Below are 26051 nucleotides of genomic sequence, written 5' to 3'. Positions count from 1 at the left end.
TGGCTCCCAAGTAATATGAATACATGGTTATTGTGTCTTAAAAAAAAAAATAAAAGGTTTTTTTCCATATTTATAAAGCAGAGAGCCCCAGTGCCAGCAGACACTGTGCTCCACGTGGCTGCTGGGACTGCAAATGATGCAGCAGCACAACTCCCTGAGCAAGACAGAGGCTGTGGGGACCAAGGGCAGCTTTGGGGAGCCCCCAGCCACGTCCACATGACACAACCCCCACCTGTGCCCCTCTGCCTGGCATTTATTAAGGCAGGCCCCACACCTTCAGAGATTCTTGTCAGCAGAAAGCATTTGAAGCAAGGACAAAGGTACAAATTAAACCAAATGGAGCCTGCAGATGTCATGGTTACCACCAAGGCTGAGACAACACACAAGGAGCAAAAGATGCCTTAGGCTTGTGGCATGAGCACTTCAGCACAGGAAACTTGATCTTTAATGGATGGATTTTTGATATGTCAGAATAAAAAGTCCTTCATCCACCAACACCTCTTTTCACAAGTGCTGCCCTAGGTCTGGTTGCACTGAAATAATTGGGAATTTCCCAACAGCATCACTGTGAGCTTTGATTCTCTAATTGGGAAGGCAGAACACTCAGTCTGAGCTGTCACCAGGCCAGTGAAGCCTTGAAAATGTTCAAGAACATGTAACTCGGAAAGCTCAAAATACAGTGTTCTCAAGGTTAAAATCAGGGCACTCAGCATCTAGAACAAGCCAGAAAAATTGTGGAGAAAAAGAAAAGTCTGCTGAAAGTACTCGACCTCTATCAAGATGTCTTGACATTTTTTTGAAGCCAAAATCTTGACTTAGTAACTGAAGAATTAATCTGAAAGCAGAACCTTTTCATATGACATCTGTTAAGAAAACCTGTCTTTATTAATCCTTGAACCAAGCCTTTATGGCACCAATTTTCAGTTAGTCAGATCACCATGAAAGCCCCTGCACTGCAGAACTCCTGGGTCAGCTTTCCTTAAGGACAAAATACTAACTGAGGCATCATCATTCTCTACAGAATCATCAATAAATCCCTCCCAAATTATTATTCCATTACAGCTGCCCTCTGCTGACATCAGCAAACCAAAGATATTGCTTTGACTTCCATTAAATCATTTCCCTGTGAGGTAGGGAACATGGATTTTATGAATACCTGAGACCACAAGCTCCTACAGAGTTTGTAAGAATCAGGCTGTAACTAAAGACCAAAGGGAAGATTTGGGAAGCAGTGAAATAAGGCACCCACCTGAAATGATGTCTCCTCTTCACAGGATGGATCTGGCCATCACTACCATGTGAGAGCAACATGCACATAACACAACGTGGTTCCTGCATTTGCACTAATGAAATATCAGCTCACAGTCTGTCTCAGAACCCTGAAACTGCTCCAACATTGCTGCTTCAAAATCCAGGTGATGCAGAAATCCTGCAATGTGCTCGGACTCCAGGTGAAGGGAAGGCAAGACTGGTTTTACACTTGTAAAACAGAGTCACTCCTCTGTTTTCAATTCATTACAGGCACTTTTCAACAGCAAGTTTCAAAATATTAGAATCAATTTTGATAGCATTATTGAGAAAGCCACTACTTTTGGATATAGAGCAAATCAGCAATCTACAAGAAAAAGCAGCAATTTCACCATAAATTGGTGACACATTGAAAAGAAACTGCCCAGGTTCCCTCACTTGGATAATGACATGACCCACAATTCCAAAGGAATTAAATCATTATATGCATGATGGATGTGTGCTGTTTCACACGTGAATCTGAATGGTTTCACACATTTATCTGCAATACAGTAACACAAACAACGTTGCTCTGCACAGCCAAACTGAGTCACTCTGCACCACCAGATCTCCCCAGTGTGAGATTCCATCACCAGGGAGGAGCTGCTCCCACGCCTCCAGCATCTTCCACACAGCTGCAAGCACCACTGGACTCCGCTTCTGTTCCACAGGTGTAGGGGTGAGGAGACGATGGAGCATGTAAAACCCAAAATAAATCAGTTCCCCTAAATGGAACAGCAGGGCAGGGTGGCAGGGGATGGTGTAACCATCACAGGATCTACTGTGTGCTCACAAAGATCCCGCAGCCGCACACTGCATTAGCTCCTGCTGCTGTTTGCACCTTGTCTTGTGTGAAAATGTGCCAAACCAAATATTAAAAATAGTGTTTCAGTCTGTCACTTCCCCAGCCTAATGATCTGCAAATCTTCCATCCCAAGCATCTAAAGTTATTGGTATATAACATTCAGCCAAGGTAATATCAAAATATATTTTATTCTGGACCTCTTTCAGATCTGATTCAAATTACAGTTGTCAAAGCAATACAATGCAAAGGGAAACTGCAACAGAAAATGTGCCTAGAAGGGATATAAGGGCCTTGGGGACAAATCATTGTGATGTAAAACCAAAATACATCATAAAGTGTAATTAACATGGTCCAGGACAGTATAGAACATCTATATCAGTCTTCTTTAGACAATAATCATGAAAACTGAACAATAAAAGTCCTTTAAACAAGTACAAAAAACTGTCATGGGCTGGTTTACACTTTTACAACAGTTGTAGTTTAACTGGATAACTGAAGAAATGATGCAGACATTTTAATCCAGTGCTATAGGTAGGCTCACAGAATTAGACCCAAAGGATTTGTAACTCCAAATGAAACCATTACAACTACAATGTCAATGTCAGGAGAGAGAGAAAATTACTTCTGTATTCTAGAATTACTGTTCTGCACACTGCAGTCTGTTGAGGACAAGATTGCAAAGTACACTGGACTAGCAACAACATGCAGACTGTTTTCTTGTATTTACCCACAAATGTCAAAAAACATTATGAAGTAAAAATGAATGATTATTTAAAAATTAAAAAAAAAACAAAAACAAAACAAAAACATGCCTCAAGTTATTGTCAAGCTTCAAACTTAAAGGCAGAGAAAGCGAATTATGTACTCAAAACTACTGATCTGAAGCACTATTAACACTAAATCTGCAATCCACTCGAAATGGCAGATTTTCCTGGTTCGTCTGCCTCCCACCAGACTGACAGTGAAGACAGTCACACTTTCACAGCTCATGGTATTTCAGAGCTTTCTCTAGAGGGAGAAGTGAGGACTGCTCCATGTCTCTCTCCCTAGGGAAAATGTCAGGGATCTCGATGGAGATTTACTGCTGTCTCCCGAAGCCGCATTTGCTGCTACCATGCCACAATGTTGCTTCTGCTTTCTTCAGGCGTCTGGAGAGGGTGGAAGTGATCCCACTGGGGAATGGCTCTACAGGACTTTGGGAAGGGAGGAGCTATCCTGCTCATCAGCCAGAAAGGAACTGGGCTAAATCCAGCAGGTCCTGCTCTGGCAGAACCCCAGGGACACGGGGGATGAGGCTGATTTTATCCACGCTGGGCTTCAGCACAGCCAGCGCTCACCCTGGCGAGGGTGAAGCGACAGAGAGTGGGATTCCTGGTGGAGTAAAGATTGGGAAAAGCAGATCCCAAGGCTCCCCTCTCTGCTGAACAGACAGCCTTGGATGTACAGGCTGAACCCCCAGTTTGCAGTGGCAATGAAGCTCCTGTAATGAATTAAAGGTGTCGGCTGCTGAGGTGGCTCTGCTGGCAAACCGGCACGGCCGCCCTGTGCTGCCCACTGCTCTCCCTAAACACAAAGGACATTCCCCATCAGACGCCCCAGCATGAGGTAAGCAGTGTAAGGAAAAAGGAGTGCTTTTTTAAAATGAAAATCAATTAAAATTGGTAGAAATCTTTGGCCTTTCTCTCAAGATGCATTAAAGTGTCACGAAATCAAGAAACATGCTTCGAAATGCCATGTCGTTCTGACTCTGGTAACTACTACCTCCCCCTCCACCCAACCCAGAAAAAGAGGCACTTTTAGTGTTTCATATAAGATTTCCAATCATCTAGTAGACATGCTAAATAACCCTGCACAATGGTAGTCCCAGAATAAACTCAGTTTATCAACATTACAAAGAGTCTAAAAAAGCTTTTATGAAGACCTAGATATTCTCTTAACTACACTAAAAAGTCCACTGGTTGGGAATCTTTACATCAATTTAAAAATGCAGAAAAAGGTGAAGTAAAAATAGAAAAAGACGAACTCTACAGAAACCTGGATCTGGTCATGCAAAAATGACAAACGGGATTCTGAGATGGATGCACAGAAAGACAGCGAACTCAAGAGCAGTTCATTTCTTACCCCATCATGAATTCTGAGCCCAGCTTTTCCCCTTCCTTTTATCCTCTGTTTGGATATTTGCCTGTTGTCATGTCAGACTGATAAAAATAGGAACGACTCCATCTGTAAGACTGAGCATGCACGCACACGCTACACAAAGTCAGGGCCTTGCTACCGTGTGGCTTCCCCTTTGAAAGGAGCAATTTGGACAGTCTACCCCACCCTGGAACACGAGGCCTTTGTGCTATGAAAACCAGCAATTAACGCCAGGGCTCTGCGGTGTTTTTGTCTGGTTTGTGGTCGGCGCGCGGCGGCTCCGGGCACGCGGGAGCAGGAGCAGCACTGTGGCATGCGAGGCAGGACAGCTGGACAGCTACGGCCAGAGCTGGGCTTGGGGACACTGCCTGGCCTGGGGACACTGCCTGGGGACACTGCCTGGCCTGGGGACGCTGGGCTGGCCCCGTGGCACTGGGACACCTCGGCTCGGGGACGCTGGCCGGGCCCCACGGCAGCGCTGGAGCCAAGGGAGCCGACGCTCCTGCCAGCCCTGCCTGGACACGCTGGAGCTCTGGTGCTCTCTGTTTCTGAGTGTGTGATGCTATGCTGAAGCAGCTAGAGTTGCAACCAAAAAAACAGCTGATGATTGAGAAAGAGGAAAATGGCAATACCCTAAAACATGGCTGTGTGATTTTGCAGCTATGTCACAGAATTCCACCACAATTCAGTTTAGGTTGGCTGAAAGAATCATCCAATAGCTTTTATGAAAATGAATAAACTGTCCATATTAAAATACAAAAGTACTATCAAGAATCACTTCTGACTTTCAGATTTAAATTCAGTGCAATTGACAAATGCATTGCTAAACGAAAAATGCAGCTTAAACATACTCAAAACATTTGTGTCTATTCCTGGGAGCACAGTTTAAAATTATTGCACAGAATTTTTTTTTATTTTTATTTTTTTTCATTAAATGACAGAGGTCAGCCACAGTCATGGACCTCCAGCAATAAAAGCAATATTTCAAGTGCCAGACACTCAATATATTAGGTTTCCTACATATTGTAACTCACAGGGTAATTGCTCTAAACATTTGCAATATGTTCCAAAACCCTAAAAATAGCTGGCACAGAACCACCACAGATAACTGTCTTTATGGATATGACTTGGTGTTGGTTTTAAATGCTGTGTATGATAGCAGTATAATCCTGGGGTGTATATAAACCATGTATTATTGTTGACTCGTCTTAACCACTGGCAAATTGCTACCCTACCTTAGCCAAACTCAGACTTGCTTCAAGTCATGTTTATTTCATGGAAATAGCAGATATCGATGCCTAAAGAACAATGGTTAAATGTCAAAGCTGCATTATCTCAATTAAATGAATTTATACTTAACTTGGACAGGGGAAAAAGAACCCCAAATGAATAAAAAAATAGGTTAGAGACTAACAATCATAAGTCACAAAATTAATTGTGATTGAAATAGTGTTATAAAACCGATAACTTTGCAAAGCTCTGTAATATAAACCATTCCTTAAGTAAAATGTCTGTGACATAAATTTGACAACCTCTCTTTTTATAAATTTACACTCTTGGAATCTTATGCAAGACATGATGCAACCTTTTCGACTACACATACGCATAAACACAACCTCATGCTATCATTTACAAATAAAATCACTATTAGTATACTTTTAATCACATGAGCAGAAAAAGGTTTGCCATATACATCTGTCATTGTAAGAAAAATACTTGATATTGTAAACAGAGTAAAAGACACTATATAGTAGTGATTATTAAAAAAATAGCAGCTTACATCTACCCTATATTTGGAAAAAAATGTAGTCACAAGATACAATAAACTGCAGGACTGGAGCAGCAGGGGAATTAGTGCAAGTATTCATCTTTTAAATAAGCTGAATCACTGCTATTAAAATAAACTTGAAGCAAGTCCTCTGTTTAAGATCTTTTTTTTTTTTAAATCTAAGGTAGTAAACATTTTGCCTCTTAATGGCAGTGTTATCAAATATATGCCAAAGATTTTATTTTAATAAAGAAAAATTACATGAAATACTTTTAATACTGGAGTTTGGTTACAATTATACATCTAAGCTCCTACAAATAATGATGGGCAACTCTCAAAGAAGCTGTGGCATGAACCCTTGTCCAGAAAGATCTTAACCTCTTAAACAAAATCCCCCAGCTATACTTTGCTCCTTTTCACAATAGTGCACAATTTAACCATATTTTAGCTATGGTCTTAAAGCAACAGAAGATGCATTTTTCCTCTTTTTTTTCTCCTTTTTTTTTGCATCCCTGTTTGTTTTCTTTTTCCTGTGTTTTTGTGCCCTTCTGTTCTTAAGTTTGGCAGAATTATGTCCCAAATAAGAAATTACTGCATTTCAGCCATGTCACCAGAAAATCAAACATAGCATTATACCCATTTCCATCCTGCTTTGTAGATGAGAAGGACGTGGAATATCACGCTGCAAAGAAGGATTTTTTTTTTTTTTTCTTCTCTCTCCCTAATCCCTTTTCCACCCTCCCCCTCTGTTCACAAAATTGTGCTCTGGGAGCCACAAAATGTACCAAACATTATCAGGTTCAAACTACCTCTTCAAAGAATGCATCAAAACATGTTTCAAAGAAACGCCGCTTTTTTTTTTTTTTCCAAGGTGAAAAAATATAAACAAGAAACTAAATCACTCCCTTACTTCATGCATCCGTAAACTTAACCAAAACAAAACAGAAAACCCAATGTTTAAAAGCAAAGGAAAAAAAAAACTACTGCTGCAGATTTCTGTAAGTCCATTTTCTCTGTACACACAAACTGCTCAACTACTGAGAAGGAAAACAAAAATACCCCACAAATCCACGTGAGAATGGATCTCATGGGGGAAGGGGTAATGAAGGCTGCCATTAGTATCTTCTGATTTTGGTATGTATATGGGTCTGCTCTTGTATATGGTATATTTCTCTCTCTCGCTCTCTTCTGTTTTTCATATCCAAAAACCTTTAAATGTTATTTTGGGGCACAGCAGATTCCAGCACTTGGTGAACAGGATTCACAAGCTGTGACAAAACTCTGTCATCCTCTTCAGGGTGTAAATTTTTTTTTTTTTTCTTTCTCCTCTTTTTTTTTTTTTTTTTTTTCCTCCTTTTTTTTTATATACAGTATATGTATATATTTCTTTTACATTTGGCTGTAGTGGACTGGCCATGGTTCGATTGGGACTATAGCAGTACATGGGTCAGGGACAGTCATTTTGGCTATGTACACATTCATAGTCGGTCCATGGCTTCCAACTAAGAGCGCTATTTCCGGAGGTCTAGTACACAAACCTGCAAAGAGAGAGACACACATGCAGCAGCTGCACAGCACCACGGGCTCCCACAGCTCTGGGGGAAGCATCAGAGCAAAACCTGCCACGGGGGTGGTGGCAGCTTAACCTTGTATCTATTAGCAATGATTAAATGATATCAAAATGAACAGGTGAGCCATTTATGAACTAAGGCGCTGCTACCTTCAGAATTACAATCAGAGCAGCAACAACATCTTATGTAAGCTGTTTGTCTGTTGTTTAATACTGTGAGGCCAAGAAGTGACTCTAATTTCATTTTATATTTTCACAAACTAGATTCAAGTACACGGACAAGTACTAAAATAGATCAGAAAAAACAGTTAACAGTGTACAAATTCCAGTTTTAGTCTTCCCAAAATCTCCACTAAGTAGTGCTGCTGGGTCTGTCAGATATAGAAATCTATTAGTAAAATATAACCACACACAAGATAACACCAGGTGCAAGCACATTTAAAACAGAGTGGAGGAGAAGGGCTTTTGCTAGCGAACAATATAGAACAAATTAAGCCCAACATTTTTCAAAATATCAGAAACTAAGTGAAAACAAATCTACTCCAAGTAAATTTGGCCCAAGAGCCTGATTGAATTGGAGGACTGGAAAGGTTACACAGCATGTATAAAAAAGGGTCATCTGGGGGAGTGATAATCAATTTCTGCTCAGGATATGCCTTGGGCTTTTGTCCTTTTATGATATTGCCTATACTTACAAGACTAAGATGATATAAAGACCAATCAAAATTAATTCTCTAAAATTTAGACTTCTTAAAATCCAGTACTTCCTATTTTGTGATTTGAACTCTAACAAAACAGCATTACTTCCCAGCAAGGAGCATTCAGGAGGGAATTGCTTTGGCACCTGTGTTAAGATGCCACCTGAGACTCTGCACTACTGAGCTGCCAGGATGGCTTTTTGCTGACGTTTGTGAAAGGAAGCTACAGCACTTCAAAACACAATTCCCTTATCAGCCTTATTTAACTTTAATTTTGCTTTTCCTTAGGCTCTCCTCTTTCTTTGCCAACCATGGTGAGACAGAGGCAAGCAAAAGCCCCAGGACTATGCTCCTTATGGAGACCCTGCCCATTCCCATCCCACTGCAGCTCTCTGCAGGGCAGTGTCAGAGCAGCCAGGAGGAGATGCTCCAACACCCTGCAGTGAAATGACAGTGGGAGCTTCCATGATTAGTTAAACATGATTTTATTCCCTGCTTTTCCTAAGCAAAGTAAGCAGACTGATATTTATATATAGCTGCTGACATTTTTAGGAACTTTTTAATTACAAGCACTTGGAAATCTGCACTTTGTTTTGCTGTTGAATTCAGTGCAGAAGGTATTTCATTCCTGTCATGCATTATAATAATATCACCTTCACTGAGCATCTTCCCTCAAAAAGGGCAGAGGAAGAAAAACAAATTTGTTTCCAAACCTGCCACACTGAACACACTGACACGGTAAGCCCCAGAAGGAACAGAAAATATAAATTGGAGATATCTCCACCTTCTGAGGTTTTTGGACTGGAATAAAGATATTCTCCTTAAAATACCACAGCAGGGTTACAGTTGAAAGCCTACAGCTGAGCTGGCTGTATTCAACCTTCAGCTAGAGAAGGAAACTTTGTCTCCATTGTTGGTTGAAAGATTTCCAGAAGACGTTTGTTATTGGAACACCAACCAAGTCAAGCAACACTTACTGAACCATCTGAAGCACTTGCTCCAACTTTGTCTCCTGCTGCATTCCAGCAAACCTCAAAAATCCCTCCTGTTCCCCGATAACTGTGAACTAGGGCACCTGTCTAAAAAAGGGACAAGGCAAGTAATTAATACAACAAAAATCAAGCACAATTTGTACATGTAAAATTTCCCCACTGCTTTGAAAAGCTAAAATTCTCAGAGGAAAGTGGTCCAGAAGAGATTTGTGGACAGTCTCAGCACCTTGTTAAAGAATGTGGCACAACCCTTGCATCTTGAGCTCCTGTGTTTGATGGGCAAAACTGGGGATGGTCACAACTACTTCCAATTACTAAAGTGATAAAATGAGCCTTTCAGAAATTTATACTCAATGTTCAGTAGCCAGAGATTGCATCATGCCTGACAACAAGGTCTTTAGACTTTGAACATAACAAGCCCTTTTTTTCTGCCAGAAATACAAAACAAGTAATAGTGTACTTTTTGAGAAAGTTTCAGAGAAATACTTTGCCATCATTATCTTCCCTCACTTTGCATTCTCTTGTTTGTCAGTGAAATTCAATGAGACAGCCAATCAGATTAGTATGTCTACACCCAGTCATCATTTTTCACAAAAGCCCCTGTTTTATCAGGAATTTAAAGTTCAGAGTTAACAAAGAGTATTTTTGGATGAAATATGTTCTTGGAGAAACTTTGTTCAATGTGGGGTTTTGTCGGTGTCAGAGTTTTTGGTTTGGATCTTTTTGGCTTGTTTTTATGTCTTTTTGGTTTTTTTGCTAAGACAAAGTAAAGACAAGTATTACTTCACCACAGGCAACCATTCAAAGAGAGAAATTAAATGTACAACCATTAAAAGAAATAATCTCAGAACAAAGAGAAAGCCAGTGTGTTAGCAATGACAAAGCTCTTTGTGGCTGAAGTATGACGGATAAACAAAGTTTGGAAGGACGGAAAAGACCAAAACACAAACTTCTCAACACAGACAAGAGCAATACCTGTGTATTCCAGATGTGTACACATTTATCAAAGGAGCCACTGGCCAGGTACCTGCCATCAGGACTGAAAGCTACACTGTACACAGGTTCTTGATGTTTTGTCAGAGTATGAATACAAATTCCTCTGTCTACATCCCATAACCTAACAGTAGAATCAAAGGATGCACTGTCAAGGAAAAAAAAAAACAGATTAATTACATCTCGATTCAACATATTTTTGTTGCTGATACAAACAGAATATGATAAAGTATCTTATGTACTTCAAAACATTCTGTGAACTTACATTTATAGAAAGTGAGATAAAAATAATGTTTAACAAGCATTTAAAACCAGGAATAAATAGTACCTTGCTAACATAAGATTGGCATTTGGATTATTTGTTCCTGGTCCTGTAGGACTCCATTTGATAGTATAAATTTCTTTGTTGTGTGCTTGTAAATCATGGACACAACTGTCTTGTTTCATACTCCAGATCTATGATAAAAAGGGAGGAAAACACAAATAAGTTAGCACAATATTGTACTAAAATACATTTTACATGTTTCTTCTGTATCATTTGCAGGCTGACTGTTACCTTTAGGCCACTCAAAACATTTGCTATGATTGCTAGGTTTCTAGTGTATTAATGCCAAGTTTTATTCCAGGACCTTTCATTCTTTGTGTTCCAAGTCCCCAGTGAGGCTAATGAATTAAATAAAGGTGCTGCCTGTAGAAACCAAACTGCCTGAGTGAACTGCAAACCCCCTGAAAAGTGCAGGGATGAGAGCAGATGCTGAAATGAGAAGAGCAGTATGTAAATGTTCATGTCTGAGTTGATAAAATACCACGGTCCTATTTTTAAATGAACTTCTTGCTACACAGACTGAGTGAAATAAAGGGATAGTAGAGAAATTTTCTGTTTTCATACAAATCCAGAGACACAAATACCACTATGGCATTTTCCTGACATATTAGCATTTGCATTGCCAGATTTCAGTGTTCAGTACTTCACAGAGGTCATTAGAGGACTCCAACTCCTGTATGATAATACTCAACAAACAAAATAACTTTATTCTATTAAGAGTTTGCATGGCTTCTACAGAAGGGATTTGGGAAGGCTTTTATATGGCAGAAATTTTACATGGTGGATAACACCTGAATGTTATTTTTAATATCTCAGTAATGCTTCCAGTTCACTTTTTGTAGGAAAAAGCTACCAGAAGCATGCTTAAGCTGCAACTGAGGTGCATGTATAAACAAATAGTGCTTTTCAGAACTGCTGCTTTGCTGAAGAGGAAATTGATTTTCAATGTGCAGACAGAATTGAAATTGTATTTCCAGTTTAATTGATGGGATCAAAATCTAGCTTCTCTTCCCAAAACTAGCATAGATGAAAGAGTCTGTATCAGCTGCCCTAGAGAACATTATGTTGTAGATAGAAACTGACCAAGTAAATAAATCCCTAGGCACCTTCCATGTGCTTCCAAACCTGGTATTTATTCCTTCTGCCATTGAAAAGTAAGTGATCCACAAGTGATTAGTGATGTGTACACTCAGCCTCCAGCACCTGGCTTTTGAGCTAATTCTGAACAAAACAATAGCATTCTTTCCAGCCTGGGCTCCATTTAAAACAGCCACCAAGAAGTTAATTGCCTGAATCCCACAAATGCTGACACATTCCCAGTTGTCACCTCTACTCCTGGAGAGGCAGCAGCAACAGCAGCTCAAGCTCCAGACTGGAATTCATCACCCTGGAGTTTCAGCTGTTTAAATATTAAATACCTGGCTTAAGCTGGCTATTTTGACTCCATGCACTGCCAGTGGAGAACAACTGATGCTCTCAGGGGTTTCCTCATCACACTTGACTTAAGACACTTAACTTAGGAAAGGATAACTTGCTCTTCAGCAGTGCTAGACAGTGCTGACTGGAGTTGTCTAGACATCCAGCTTTAGACTGGAGGCTTAATGCTTAAGTGTTTATATTTAGATAAGGTGATTTCCCTTGCCAGAGGCTGACTGTGTGCCAGCAGGAGGGATATGTGGCCACTCATTCAGCCATTCCTTGATTAAATAACAGTGAGCTGGATGGAATTAACTGTCCCAAGGGTTACTAGCTGGACAGTGCTGTCAATGTAAAAAATGTATCCTGAAACTCTACCAACACAGTGCTAAAGGTCCCAGTGAATGTAAAGCATCTGTACCATGGAAGCAGCACAGGCCTGTCAGGCATGAACAACCTCATTTTTGCTGGTGGCAGGTTTGTAGGGATGTCTGGAGTGCCCTGAAGTCACATGTGTGAGCTGCAGTGTCCTCTGCACTCACAAGTTTGCCCCTGTTCTACAAGAAAGCACACAGCTGTGAATCACTGGGAGGACAAGTGCAGGTGTGATTGAAAACTGCAGAATGATGCACTCCTGATGAACTGGAAAAATCCAGGAGTGCACACAGCCTCTAAAGAAACAACATGGTAAAGATTTTAACTAGAAAGAAAGAGAAAGCAGAACAAAACCAGGAAAGGAGCAAGTCACCCATTCTTGAATGTGCTACCTGACATGCATTCCAACTTTCTTCTTTTAACCAAAAGCAACCATCAAGCGTGACAGCTTAATGATTAATGACCTGATTCTGTGAACAGCTAAAAGCACCTAATAAATCATGCTCCAAGTCTCAGGCTGGCAGCCTGTAACAAGTCCTCTGGACCAAAGCTTGGCCCTGATTAACAAGGATTTCTAGGATTGCCTAACCTTGTTACATTAAAAAAGAACGAATATAAGACAACCCAGCAAGTACAGTGATGCTGCTGGGATGTCCAGGCTAATGGAGTGCATTCCAGAGGCTACAGAGACAAGGGCCAGCCCAGAACTCCCATTACCTTTAGAGTCATGTCATCAGAGCAGGATGCCAGCAGATTCCCAGTTGGATCCCATTTGATTGCATTTACTTCATTCTAAAAGTGAACAATGAGAGTTAGCTGAGGTCTTCCCTTCCATTACAAAATGATAGCTTACAAAAGATAAAGCTGGACAGCAGTTATGAGGGTTTGCATAATTGTCAGGATTTTAACACTTAATTTTTATTCATAGCTTTGCCTTCAATAACAACTAACAGGTTTTTGCTATCCATTTATCACATTTCCCATGCATTCTTGTACACCACCTGGTAAAGTTTTGAAGTTACCGTGCTTCTTCTCCTAAAGCTCACTCTTGCACCCTGACATTGTTAAAACAAGCTGCACATGGAGGAGAGAATTGTTCTGATAATCACAGAGATTGTGCTTACCATAAGACCTTAACCACAACTACCTATGTGTGCATCTACTGCCTGTAATCAATTACACAAGTGCTGGCTACTGGTAAGTTTACTGAGCCCCCCATCTCTCATAAATAAAAATATCACAGAGCAACCCCCTTTTTGCAGTACTTACTGTGTGACCCTGGAAGGTTTTGATGGGCCTATCTTGTCCTAGTTTACAAACGTGAATACACATGTCTGTACTGCAAGAGGCAAATGTGTTGTTACTCTGCCAATCAACATCTAATGCTGGTGCTAAAAGAAAAAGAAAGATATTTAAAGCTACAGTACACACTCTGCAGGAATTTGATGTACAAATTTAGCATGCACCACCTTGGAAGAAAAGCCAACAGGAAGCAATCATTAATTTTACAGCAGTTCTGAAGATAAGCACTATGAACAGTAAGAAATGCAGCTAAAACAAGTTTTACACAAAATGGAACAAATTTAATATAAGTCATCATAATATGGAACATATGTGAAATTAAAGTTATACAGAAGACAGTGGAGCAGGACATCAAGCTGTAGTTAAGTCATCTATAAACAAATCTCAGGAGTCAGCACAAGGAACAGGTTCCCACAGCTTCACACATCATCATGCATGAGCTCATCTCCACCAGCAGCTCCTGCTCATGGATGGGTGAGGATTTATTTCCTTTCTTAATTCCAGCATTATAAGGTGTGGTAACTTGAAGCTTACTCATGGGCAACATGTTCCATTTGATCAAGCCAGCTATTTATGGCAGTTAGCACAGGGAGAACTGGTTGGAGTAAATGTTGAGTTGATGTTTCTGACTGCTGTCATGGCTCTGGAAATGCGGCGCGAGTGGAACAAGGAGCGGGAACGAGGCCCTTCAATGGCTTGTGTGCCATCCTCTCCACCCTTTTCCAGCTGATTCTGCCAGAATTGCTCAGCATGCAATTTGTCTGACCTCCTGCACTGCCACCCCAGCTGGCCAGGGAACAGCTTTCAGCTGGTTTGTGGCCAAACAATCCAGGGACAGGGGAACAATGGGATATGGAGTGGGATCTCTGCAGCAGGAGGATGACAAATGCACTCCTTAGGTGAGAAACACTAATCCCTGTGGGCTGCCCACATGATTTGTCTGCCAGCATACTACAGAAAGTCAGGAATACTTGGATTATTTATCTCCTATGACTTCACTGGAACTGCAATAAAACTGTGAGTTATAAAATCAGAACAAATCCATCTTTGTTTACATTCTCAATATTCCAATATGGGACTATAAGTAACCAAAGACTACCTGTAAGATTCTTAAATTATGCAAATAAGCACCACAAACATCAGATTTTAAAATTTATTTTTAAAAATAACCAATTTTTGTCTTTTTAGAAGACAAATCTGAATGATGAAATGAAGACTTACCAGAATGAAAAGGAAACTGTTGCTTGGCTTCGCCAGTGTGGGCATCCCAAATAATTGTGGTCTGTGTTAAACAGAGAAATAAACAATAAACAAACTTGTACAAATTTCCCCACAACTACCACCACTCACAAGTATGAGAATACCTACCCTGCTCACCATCACCCAAACCTGCTCTTGATTATATATTTCTAGAGTTTGATCCAGTACTAAAAGAAATAGTAGTAGATGTACAGAAAACAGTAAAAAATTTAAGATTGCATTAGAAAGATGTTTAGCCACAACATTTTGGGGTCTAGAGGGAAAAAAGGAATTTGTGGGCTTTTAAACAGTTTCATCCCCTTAGTCCTATTTATATTCTCCTAATCCATTCCACACACCTATTTTAATTTCAAATACTTGTATATTCAAATTGTAGTATCAGCTACTCACTCGTTCCTAAGGAGATGTTATTAACAGTTAGTCACATACTGAAAAATTTAAGGGTGTAATTTCATTCTATGTTGTTCTCTGCCAATACTTTCATAACCTTCTGGTTAAAGAAACCTTACATGACAAAATCAGTACCTTACCATCAGTATATTATATGCCAATACCTCTGCCCTACCTCAATGATCAATGAAAATTTTAGCATCAAATTCAGTGGAAGCATGAACTGACCACACAAAATAACTATGGAAAAGGAGCCTAAGGTTGGGTCATTCCCTCTACTAAAGCAGAATATTTTTGAAAACATAATCTCAGTTTGTCTAAGAAGTTTTATTGACTGAATGAGGTTTCTATTTCTTCCCTAATTATTTCCCTACAAATGAAAGCTGTACTTCCACAAATATTTAAAAATTGGCATAACCATCACAGATGCCAAAAGAGTAAACATATCCTTTCCATGCTTTGAAATTAAATTTTCCTTCCTTTGTGCCAGCACAAGCATTTATAAAGCTGGCTAATAAAGCAAACCAAGTAAATGCATGCAGGAAAAAAAAAACAAATAAAGGAGAAAATGGCCTACTTTACAGTGACACTGCCATTTTTAAGTGGTTGTACTGAGGTTGCAGTTTGCCACTCTAAGAGAGAACCTGTGCTGACTTCTGCACCTTGAATCAGTTACAGAGGAAAAAAATCAACTCTCCTCATTCTTGCTATAGTCTATTTGATTCTCTGAATTCACTTTAAGTACATTTCCCATCACTCTGTGCCCTTCCTACCATTCATACATAAAACCTCTCACACTAACAGCAGCTCTGAACTGGAAGACCTTGTAAACCTGAATATGTTTAGAGATGTGAAATAAAACACAGTCAAACAATGAGCTCTGTGGCATTACACAATTGGCAGCCCCCCAGTGACATATATCAACTTCTCCCTTATGTTCCAGCTCTAATCTTTATAATCATTCTCAGGTTTGACTGATATCCAACTCATCCTCGACCTACCCCTTCAGTACAATTTTTTTCCTAAGGCTTTACTTGAAGTGCTTCACTGAATTTAGATGGTTTGGTTTTACAAAGGTTTAATGTTTCTGGTTTCAATACACTTACTTTCCAACTCAGACTAACCTAAATGGGAAGAGATCCACAGACACTGAAATCTAGGAAATTAAAATATCTCAATAAACTGCTATAAAACCCAAGGAAACATAGCTAAGCACAACAAGATCTTTGTAAGCACACATTTACATCCCAAGCCTTTTGTTTCATTTACTTACTTTGCATAGTTTTGCTATTTTGCTTACAGTTAGATTATAACGGTGAAGGAAAGAATTTTAATTTTACCAAAGATTATCTCACCTTGTCCACTCCTGCACTTAAAATGAAGTTTCCTTTCTTGTTCCATTTTAACGCAAATATAGGACCTTTATGTTGCCCTAAGGTGCTGGCAAGATTACCTGAAAATTTATATTGATATGAATACATTAAAAAATAAAAAACTATGCCGTGAGCCACAATATAGGAAAATATATCGTAAATTAAAAAGTATTTTGCTTACCATCTTTAGTCCATATCCTTGCAAAGCCATCATAAGACCCAGTTGCTAGAAGTGTACCTTCACTCTGCCAGCAAAAAGGTTATTTGATTATTTATTTTTACTGCTTAGGTCAAAGCTAAAGAGCACAAAGCAAATGTGAGGTAGAACTGATATGCATAGGATTTATGGTATTTTATTGGTTGTAAGTTATTAGAAAGAAGTTCCTGAAGTATAGTAGAAGTTACAACACTGATCAAAACAGAAACAGTTCAGGTGCTGGCACAGAGGCCAGCGCTGCTGCCAGTTAAACGTGGCCATGAGGTGCTGTGAGCAGGGTTTTCCGGGAGCACTCACGTTCCAGTCCAGCGAGGTGACGTCCTTGTTGCTGGGCACATCCTGCCCGCCCTCGCGGATGCAGTGCCGCAGCACCAGCTGCGTGGAGCCGCTCGTGCTGTTCTCGCTCAGGTTCCAGATCCGCGCCGTCGAATCGCCAGACCTGCACGACACCCGGGGGGACAGAGATCCTGCTGCTCACACACGGGCCAGCCCCTTCGTGTCATGGGGACAGGCACACGTGTCCTCATAGTGACAGGCTGCGATGTTATATAACGCGCAATATACCACACACCAGCTAATAATTGTGGCGCTATAATATATGGTATGTAAAATAATATATATATATTATATAAATATCATAGAAATATATTTGACTTATATATATAGTCATATAAAGCACTGTATATAGTTTTTTATATATATTACATATACACATATATGTTTACATTTTATATATATCGCACATACATTTTTTATATATTACATTTATATACTTATATATTCTATATATATTACATATACATATATGTACATATATACATACATAGTATGTAATATAGAATAGATAATATAGAATATAATGATATGTATGTGCTACACAATATATATGTTATGTGATGTATTCTATAATATGTATTATATAAATATATAAATGATAATTATACTCATATATAATATATTATATATACAATTATACATATATATTTATATATTGTAGCTGTATGTTATGGTACTTAATTTATAATATATTAATTAATTAAGGATAATAAATTCAGTATTAAAGCACTATTCTCTAAAGAACAAACGCTGTAACATTTGATGCTTGGGGCAGGTGCTCCCTGAGCCTTCTCCCCTTCCCGTGCATAATCATCAATAAATAATAATAAAAATAATAAATAATTAATAATAATAATCAATAATAATAATAATAATCATCATCATCATCTCCAGTGCCCCAGCACAGACGCTCCACACACACACAGGCAGTGCCCATACCCTGAGGCCAGAAGGTCACTAACGGGATTCCAGGCACAGATGAACACTTCAGACTCATGGCCACGCAGCACCACTGCCTTGTTGGGAGGGATTTCCACATCTCCATCTACTTCCATCATATCTGTGTGATTATCTGCATTATGGGAAACAACAGTACAGAGAGACGGATTTTAGTATTTTAGGACGTTGTGACTCCTGTATGGTTCAAATTCTTCTGCTGTGAGTGCAAGAATTCACAATTTACGTGATTCAAAAATTTGACAGAGCTGTCATGCTCTTTTATTTTTTCAGTTCCAATTAATGAAGCACTATAAACAGATGGGGAGTTTTGAAAATGTGAGAAAGCTCTTCTCCCCTGTAAACCTTCACATCCAAATGGATTTAAATTTGGTGCTTCAGAATTAGGGCCAAAAGTGAATTTTTTGCTATGTTAAAAAATAAATGCTGTTACAAGTACTCTGTTTTTCAGGCCCAATACTGCATAGTACAATATGTTACTAGTCTAGTTGTGCTGCAGGAATACATTCATAACACATTCATCTTCAAAAATCTCTCTTTTCACCAATTGCAGTCAAACAGGTTTTAAATCTACATCTCCAGCACTCCATTTACAAAATTCCTTTAATGAATATAATCACATTTGTTGATAGAGTTAACATAACCAAGCTTCTCAAACTTCATCAGCAATTACCGTGGAATTATAGCAGTGTAACTTTCTGCATGGAAGTGAGATTGAAACCATATTGTTCTGTAGAACATACTGGGGGTAATTCAACTGACAAAACAGTTTTCTTGGCATCTACCATCAATCATTTTCTATTATTAAAAATAAATTCACGATGAGTGCAAATGCAGAATGTAAGGAATGCTGCACAGTTCACCTGCTCCATATTTATTCATTGCGGTTGAAGAAATCGTTTCACAGCTATTGCTTAATTTAGCATTAAGGGTTTCTGTCACTGTTTGTGCATGTGAGAAAACAGAAAAGGTTATTAAAACATGAGTATTTTTTCAGAAAGAGCAGCACATAAAGCACTGCTTCAGTCAGAGGATCGATGCCAGTCTGAAGTGCTGTACAGCCAGCAGGGGTTGCTGGTAGATCACATTTAACAGGGCTGAGATCTGAGGTCTACCCTTCCTCTATCCAGCTCACAGTTATCAATACTCCTTTGAAATTTTTAAATTAAAGCATCAAAGTAGAGACCTCATTTGTTTCAGCCAAAGAATGTATTTCTAGCTTTTTATCATATATGCTTACAAAAAAAGTCTAGTAAAATCAGGCTGTAAAATTTGTACATGGCTCAATATTAATATTATCTCCAAATATGGCATTTTTTCAGGTGTTTTTACAGAGAGAAATGTAACTCCCACACTTAAACATTCAATTCAGACTTCCAGAAGAGTATTTTCAAAATCACAGTTTAATGCCTGACCCCAACTTTTCCATCCTAAGCCTCATTGTAAGATATATTCCTTTGACCAGTGATGACAAACAGAACTTATTTATTTCACCAATCACAACTAAAATGGAATTCATGAATAAAGCAAACCTGAGAGTAGTTGCATTGAGCAATTTTGAATAGCAAATAGTGAAAACTGATATAAGAGACAAGGGACACAGCTAGCCTGACCTCAGTATCACTAGAAGAGCTGGGTACAGCTCTTGGATCCATGGGTTTTACAGAAATTTTTGGAAGGAGTTTGCACAGCTTCACCAGCAGTACTCAGTTTTAACCAGCCATGGACTGGCAGACTCCTCTCCTAATTCCTTGTACACGGATGACTCAATTTTTTTTTCCTTTTTATGCAAGGGTCCTGTGAAAAACCTTCAGGTGATGGAAAAGAAGCAGTAATGAAAGTGAGACTGGTCAAGGGAATATTGTGAATTAACAAATTCAGAACTCTGACTCCTGCAACCCCAGATATCAAAAATGGGGACAACCAAAGGTGATAAACCATCTGTTCAAGGATGACCCGTGATGAAGGAATTCTCTGCAAGCTGAAGGGTTACTCCAAACTCCACATTTTTACCTCATTGCCTACAAGCTCACACAATGATAAACAACTAGAAAATGCTAACCCAGCTTAAAGCAATTTCTGTCTCAACTTACTTGCTATAGTGTGTGCTCCATTCTCCTCTCCATTTGCAGTATTTTCCCCATTTTTCGCTGATCCCTGTTGGTTGGTGGCAGCTGCAGCTGCAGCAGCTGCTGCCTGCTGTTGTGCAAGTTTGTCTCTGTAGGCCTGTTGTCTTGTCTGTACCACATCAGGCATCACTGCATCTATCAGTGAGAGAGACTCTATCGGCCTACCATCAAACAAGGTACCATCCTAAATTACAGCACAGGGAGAAAAGAAAAAAAAACAAAAGATAACACCAAGTAGAAATTAACATTACGGGCAAAGATTCCAAGCAAAACTAAAGAAAACGTTTTGATTTAATATAATACAGTGGTTTACATATGCTGCTGGAAGTGATATCTCATCATTGTTGTGGTCAGGACTGGAATTTTAGTTTAAAGTTAAGTGGCCACCATAAATATGCAAAAAAAAAAGCCACTGCAGGCCTCTGGGAGAAGCAGAAGTTACTTGTTTCAAGTTTGCTGAATTGTCTGCTAAATCAAAAAATTCTGTAAGCTATCTATGAATATGATTTCAAACATGAGTGGCTGCAGCAAAAATCTAATGGTTTGTTTGAAGAGAGAGCTGCAAACATTGCAACTCGGGTCACTGACTTGTGAAGTTATAGTCTTATTAGACTAATACTTTCCATAAACATATTATCTGGGGAGTTGACTAGTTTTCTTCCTTTTTTTAAACTGTGCTGGCGTGCTTTCAAACAACAAGGAAGAATTTTATCCTGAAATGGACAAGACCCAGTTAAAAATACTCTTATACATATGCTAGGGCTTTGTAAGGATCTATTTTTAGGAACTAGAAGGATTCCTTGCAATAAATATAGGGTCTTCTTCTCTTCCTATCACTTGCTTTATTTTTCTGAGGCTTCCTAAGGGAAGTTTCACTAGGACTGTGAAAACCACACAAACAGCAGACATAAGGGAGACTGGAAAGTGAGCAGAATTAATGGGGGAAAAAAATTCCTTCAGTAATCTGACTGACACACAGAAAGGCTTCTCACCTTCCAGGCACAAATGAGAACGGAAATTGAGGGAGAGTGTCTGCAGCATCAGGCAGGAAGATACATAGCTTTCTGTACTGCTGGAATAACCATTTAAACATCAAATTTAACAGATCCTGCTCAAGATGAATTAGCCAGCAGAGGCAAAAGGCAAACTGGCATATACCTTCAGCTTTCCTGCCACAAATTCAAACCCTCTCCTTGGAAATCCTGCCTTTGGGCTCACATTACTTCCCTGTGATGACACAAGAGCCCAAACAAGAGCTGCACAGCGCTCTCCCACCTCCCTAGTGCCAGTCTAAGAAACCAAAAAATGAAGAGGTCTCCATTATTATCCTACTGTACTGGATCCACTAAAACCTTAGAGGAGGGTAAAAACTCTGCAGACAATGGACCTTTAAGCAATGAGCCAGAACACCATGCCTGGTGTTGTGTGGCTGCATTGGGCAGAACCCCACCCAATTATCTCACTCCACTCTGGTTCCACCACTAGAGTCATGGTGAACACCAGCAGTAAGGAATCTGAAGTAAAAGTAAGCAAATAAGATACAAGAAAGTTAAGAAAAAATACTAACATTCAAACTTACTGCAAGCAAGGACACAATGCTCCTGCAGGCAAAGCCTCCTTACCTCATTAATACTGACTTCTGCCTCTACATACTGCAGACCTTTCTGGATGATGGAAATCAAAGCAGCTGGTGGCACCAGAGCACCATTTATATTAGACTGGCTGATATGGCTCTCTATACCAAAGGTAAATGCTGAATGGGAAAACCCTAAAGACAAGGCAAAGACATCAGAATTGATTTACAGATAGACAATGCTACTTGCTGTACCACAGTAGGACCTTCTGTTTAACACCTGTGCAAATTACACAAAGTAAAATGCTACAGAATGCTTCTAAACTACCAAAAACCTGTCAAAACACCTTAATTGCCTCAGAGTTTAAGTGTACTAAAGGAGAAAAGCAAAGTTCATATATAAACATAACAATTATTAATTACAGTATCAACAGCAAAACATTTGTGCATGAATCAATATAAAATATACTATTCACTATAGCATTTAAATGTGTTTATATATTCACAAACTACATGTAAATATTATATCATATGCAGTATTTAATGAAATATATATATATATATCCAAGACACAAGACTCACTTGCTATTTTCACTCACTGATTTAATACCCATCAAAGTTAAATGGATCTGTATGTGAACAGAATTCAGCTTATGGTACAGTGCTGCCATAATTGTTTACACTCTGCCATTTAGAGCTACATCAGCACTGTGCACTGATTAAGAAGTGGCAAACATGGTGCAGCAATGGTAGCTGCTTGCTATTTATTTGATCACCTTGAAAAAGTGAATTTAAGCTAGAGAAAAATAGTTGTTTCAGCAGGTTAACTATTGTCATGGCATTTTTTCTTAAACCACTTTATTTTTTTTTTCCTTCTTCCCTGTCAGGTAAGCAAGAAGCTGCCTGCAAACTTTCAAATGAAGATGAAGCAATTTTATAAGTTTGGCTTCTATGACAAAAGCAATCTGCAACTGGAACAAGAGCGTGCTGTAGTTTTCAGTAAATTCAGGCAGAAAAATGAGGTTTTGCTTTCTTTTGACAAGCAGAAACTCTGAAAGTCTGCCATCCACCATTGCTTCTGGTGCTTCTCTCCTCAGTTGAGGAAGTCCATGAGCAGTGGACATATGTTGCATCAGTCAAATGCATTTCCAACAAGCCTGAAGCCACCCATTAGCAATCACTAAACAAAAACTATGAATCAAAAGTTGAAACAATAAGGTAAAATATGAAATATATGTGCATATTTTCTTATATATATCTATAGTATATACATTAAAGCTGATCTCTTAAACTCCAGCCTTAAGATAAAAGTGTATTTTTTGCTTTAATATGCAGACTTCTTTTATGTACTGCTGAGATCATATTCCCTCCTGCCAGCTGACAATCATCACTTGTTCATTTACTGGGGCATGCCCTGACTTCCAGTCAGATCTTCCCATTCTAAATGTAGGCTGTGTTAAGCAATCAATATCACAGTTGTGAGTAAAAGATGATGTTGTCTCTTACAGAGCTTCACGAATAACCACCACCACAAAACTCCCTGAAGCCATATGGCTGCATCTAGAAACCCAAACATGCAACACAAATTCAAACTGCTGATCTGACTGGGCTGGGGAAGCTTTAAAAATAAGGGAGCACTGCTGCATTCTTGTGTTGTGCAGACACAGCCAGTGTGGAGGGATATGATAGGAAAAGGGTTTCTTTTCAAGTCTGACAATATTCAAGTGTCTTTTGCTCTTTCTCCTAAGAAGCAGGAGATTCTGGCTACTCAGAAGGACAAGATCCTCCAAAAAAAAAAAAAGTCCTGGAGGGGATGAAGGCTTTTGGGAACCCCAAGGGTTATTCCTGTAAAAAATCTGTTCATCTCTAAATAGAGTCAAGTGATACAAGTCATAGTCACAGTTGTCCTTTCTTCCTTTGAAGCTCAGCCACATCTGCCCTCCCACGCAGGAATTCAGCTCCACAACAGGACCAGCTGGCAGGAGCACCATCCCTCCAAAACAACAGGAAAAACCAGCATTTTGCTGATCTTTCTATTTTCTTCTTCAAGCAGCCCTGAAGAAAATGGTGCAAAGCGCCATCATCACCCTGTGGAGAAGTGATCTCCAGGAAAATGCATTTTAGCAATCAAGTGAGCCCTTGGCTGCTCGACTGCCATCTGAAGACTCCAAATGACTAAATCTGATTAAGTTACAGAAGGTAACTTGGCAGGAATTCATTCTCTTGTTGAGAAGAAACACCAAGAAACAGTTCAGACAGAATCCATGCCTACTGGCAAAATAATTAAATGAGCCTGTGTTTGCTAAAGCCAGTTGCAGATGAAGATCAAATAAATTATGCATTGTTTAATAACCAGAATTGTAAAAACTCACCTGACTCTTGCAAGTATCTATATACCAGGAAGTTAACCTCATCACTGCTTATACTCATCTTTATTCCCAGTTAAACCATGAGGTCACAACAAAGGACACAACCCTGAAAATAACAAAAAAAAAAAGTAGGTCAATTAAATATTTTTAGTACCTAATAGGTATTTCCCAACAAATGCTATATTTATAAAGTAAGTAGCTCCCTGGCAGCATAGACAATGGCTTTATTTTATAATGCAAATAAGTCTACTGGAGTCATTAAAAAGTCATTTGTCTCACCACAAAATAAAGGTCAGTAAATTAAATATTAACAAACTGTATTCTCATATGATGCAAGTTGGTATGGACTGGGGAACTCTGCTGTTTAATACCAGTACTAAAAAAGGCCTCCTATCACAGGTTTTAAAAAGTAATCAAGTTTCATTACACTATGGAACACATTTCTTATAACATGGGTCTCTCTCTGCCTGGTTAACAAAGACCAAAAACTTGGTTTCACAATTGGCAGGTTCTCACTTTTACATTCTTATCTACTCCAATTTTCAGGTATTCCTGCTCTAGTAAAAAGGTACAGAACAGTATGAGATACAACATCATGTCTGCTCAAGCAAGCCCAGTTAATGCCACCAAAGATTAGAAAGCATCTCAGCCATACCTTTTGGCTTTGCAAAAGGAATTCTTGACATTAGAAAGAAACTTTAAACAGTTCATTTTAATAATATTTCCCTAGGGTTTCAATCAGTGCTTCAAAAATATTGATGGGATATATATATTTACCAATTTACACACACACACAATTTTTTTCTTGATTTTAGTAATGGCAAATATTCAGAAAGACAAATCATGTATCAGACTATATATACTTTTGATTATAAACTTGGAAAATATGAGGCAACAGCAGTCTTTAAAACATGAAGAGACAGAATACAGTATTTTTTTTTAACTCAAAGTATCATTTTTGAGAACATTCTCATGATGTCTGAATTTCTGAAAACTCTGACCTTTCCAAGTAAACAAGTGAAAACATCAGCTTTCAGAACATGTTATGAAATAACGTCCGCCTCCTGTTCCAATTATCTGTCCAGCACTTTCCATCAGCAAACCTTCCCAGGTTTTTACCCAGCTGGCCACCACCATTGCTTCTCCTACACTGGAGTCTGAGAGGGCAAAGTGACTTTACTATTGCTATTTGACAAAGTTCTACCTGGGATCTGATGTAAAAAAGTACTAGAGAATGACTTTTCCTACAAGAGGGCTCCAGGCACATGGCTGCACGGACAGGCACTTGCCACTGCTGTTCCAGTGGGGAAGTGTTGAATACAAGACCCAGTCAAACCCCTCAAGAAGAGCAGAGGCTAAAGGATGAACTTGGGTATGAAAATGAATTTATTTGCCTCATAGCACACATGGACATCCCCAAACCTGCCCCAGGCATGTGGTCACCCAGCTCACTACCGTGCTGTGGGGGAGATGGCTTTAGTTTCTTAAGGAAAAAAAATAAAATTGCAGTTCTACTTAAATTCTTTTCATTTCTAAAGGAAAAAGCTGCTCCAAGACAATGACTTCTAGTAAGTGCAACATGACTGGTACAGGAATGTACATGGATACCAGCCCTACCAACCTCTCCACAGCCTCAGCCACACCTGGGGTACAAGACATCCCTGCCAAACTCCACTGAATACTTTGAGGACTTGTTTGCTGAGCAGAATGTAAAATTAATGGCATTTTTAGCCATTTCATGCATTAGCAACCAATTCCACCATGTGCAGGATCAAACACT

The 26051-nt window shown here is 39.2% G+C and overlaps 1 protein-coding gene across 2 annotated transcripts in view; it reads right to left on the bottom strand.

The window, feature by feature from the left end:
* Nucleotides 1–2261: 2261 nt before the first annotated feature.
* The window catches only part of TBL1XR1 (TBL1X/Y related 1), a 109682-nt gene continuing 85892 nt past the window's right edge, over nucleotides 2262–26051 (bottom strand). For both annotated transcript variants that reach the window (XM_071438043.1, XM_071438044.1), the window contains 14 exons: nucleotides 24275–24377; nucleotides 21952–22097; nucleotides 20294–20513; nucleotides 18183–18315; nucleotides 17205–17346; nucleotides 16872–16935; nucleotides 16673–16770; nucleotides 14889–14949; nucleotides 13635–13756; nucleotides 13083–13157; nucleotides 10578–10705; nucleotides 10232–10397; nucleotides 9242–9343; nucleotides 2262–7534 (listed from right to left, as the gene is read on the bottom strand). In XM_071438043.1, the coding sequence (XP_071294144.1) occupies nucleotides 7508–7534; nucleotides 9242–9343; nucleotides 10232–10397; nucleotides 10578–10705; nucleotides 13083–13157; nucleotides 13635–13756; nucleotides 14889–14949; nucleotides 16673–16770; nucleotides 16872–16935; nucleotides 17205–17346; nucleotides 18183–18315; nucleotides 20294–20513; nucleotides 21952–22097; nucleotides 24275–24332 (1542 nt within the window). In that variant the 5' untranslated portion in view covers nucleotides 24333–24377 and the 3' untranslated portion in view covers nucleotides 2262–7507. The remainder of the gene's footprint in view (nucleotides 7535–9241; nucleotides 9344–10231; nucleotides 10398–10577; nucleotides 10706–13082; nucleotides 13158–13634; nucleotides 13757–14888; nucleotides 14950–16672; nucleotides 16771–16871; nucleotides 16936–17204; nucleotides 17347–18182; nucleotides 18316–20293; nucleotides 20514–21951; nucleotides 22098–24274; nucleotides 24378–26051) is intronic.

Source organism: Agelaius tricolor, unplaced genomic scaffold (genome assembly GCF_023055355.1).
Source record: "Agelaius tricolor isolate 1412-34295 unplaced genomic scaffold, bAgeTri1.0.p SCAF_12, whole genome shotgun sequence".
Taxonomy (NCBI): Eukaryota; Metazoa; Chordata; class Aves; order Passeriformes; family Icteridae; genus Agelaius; species Agelaius tricolor.
This window is presented reverse-complemented; position numbering and strand designations above follow the sequence as displayed.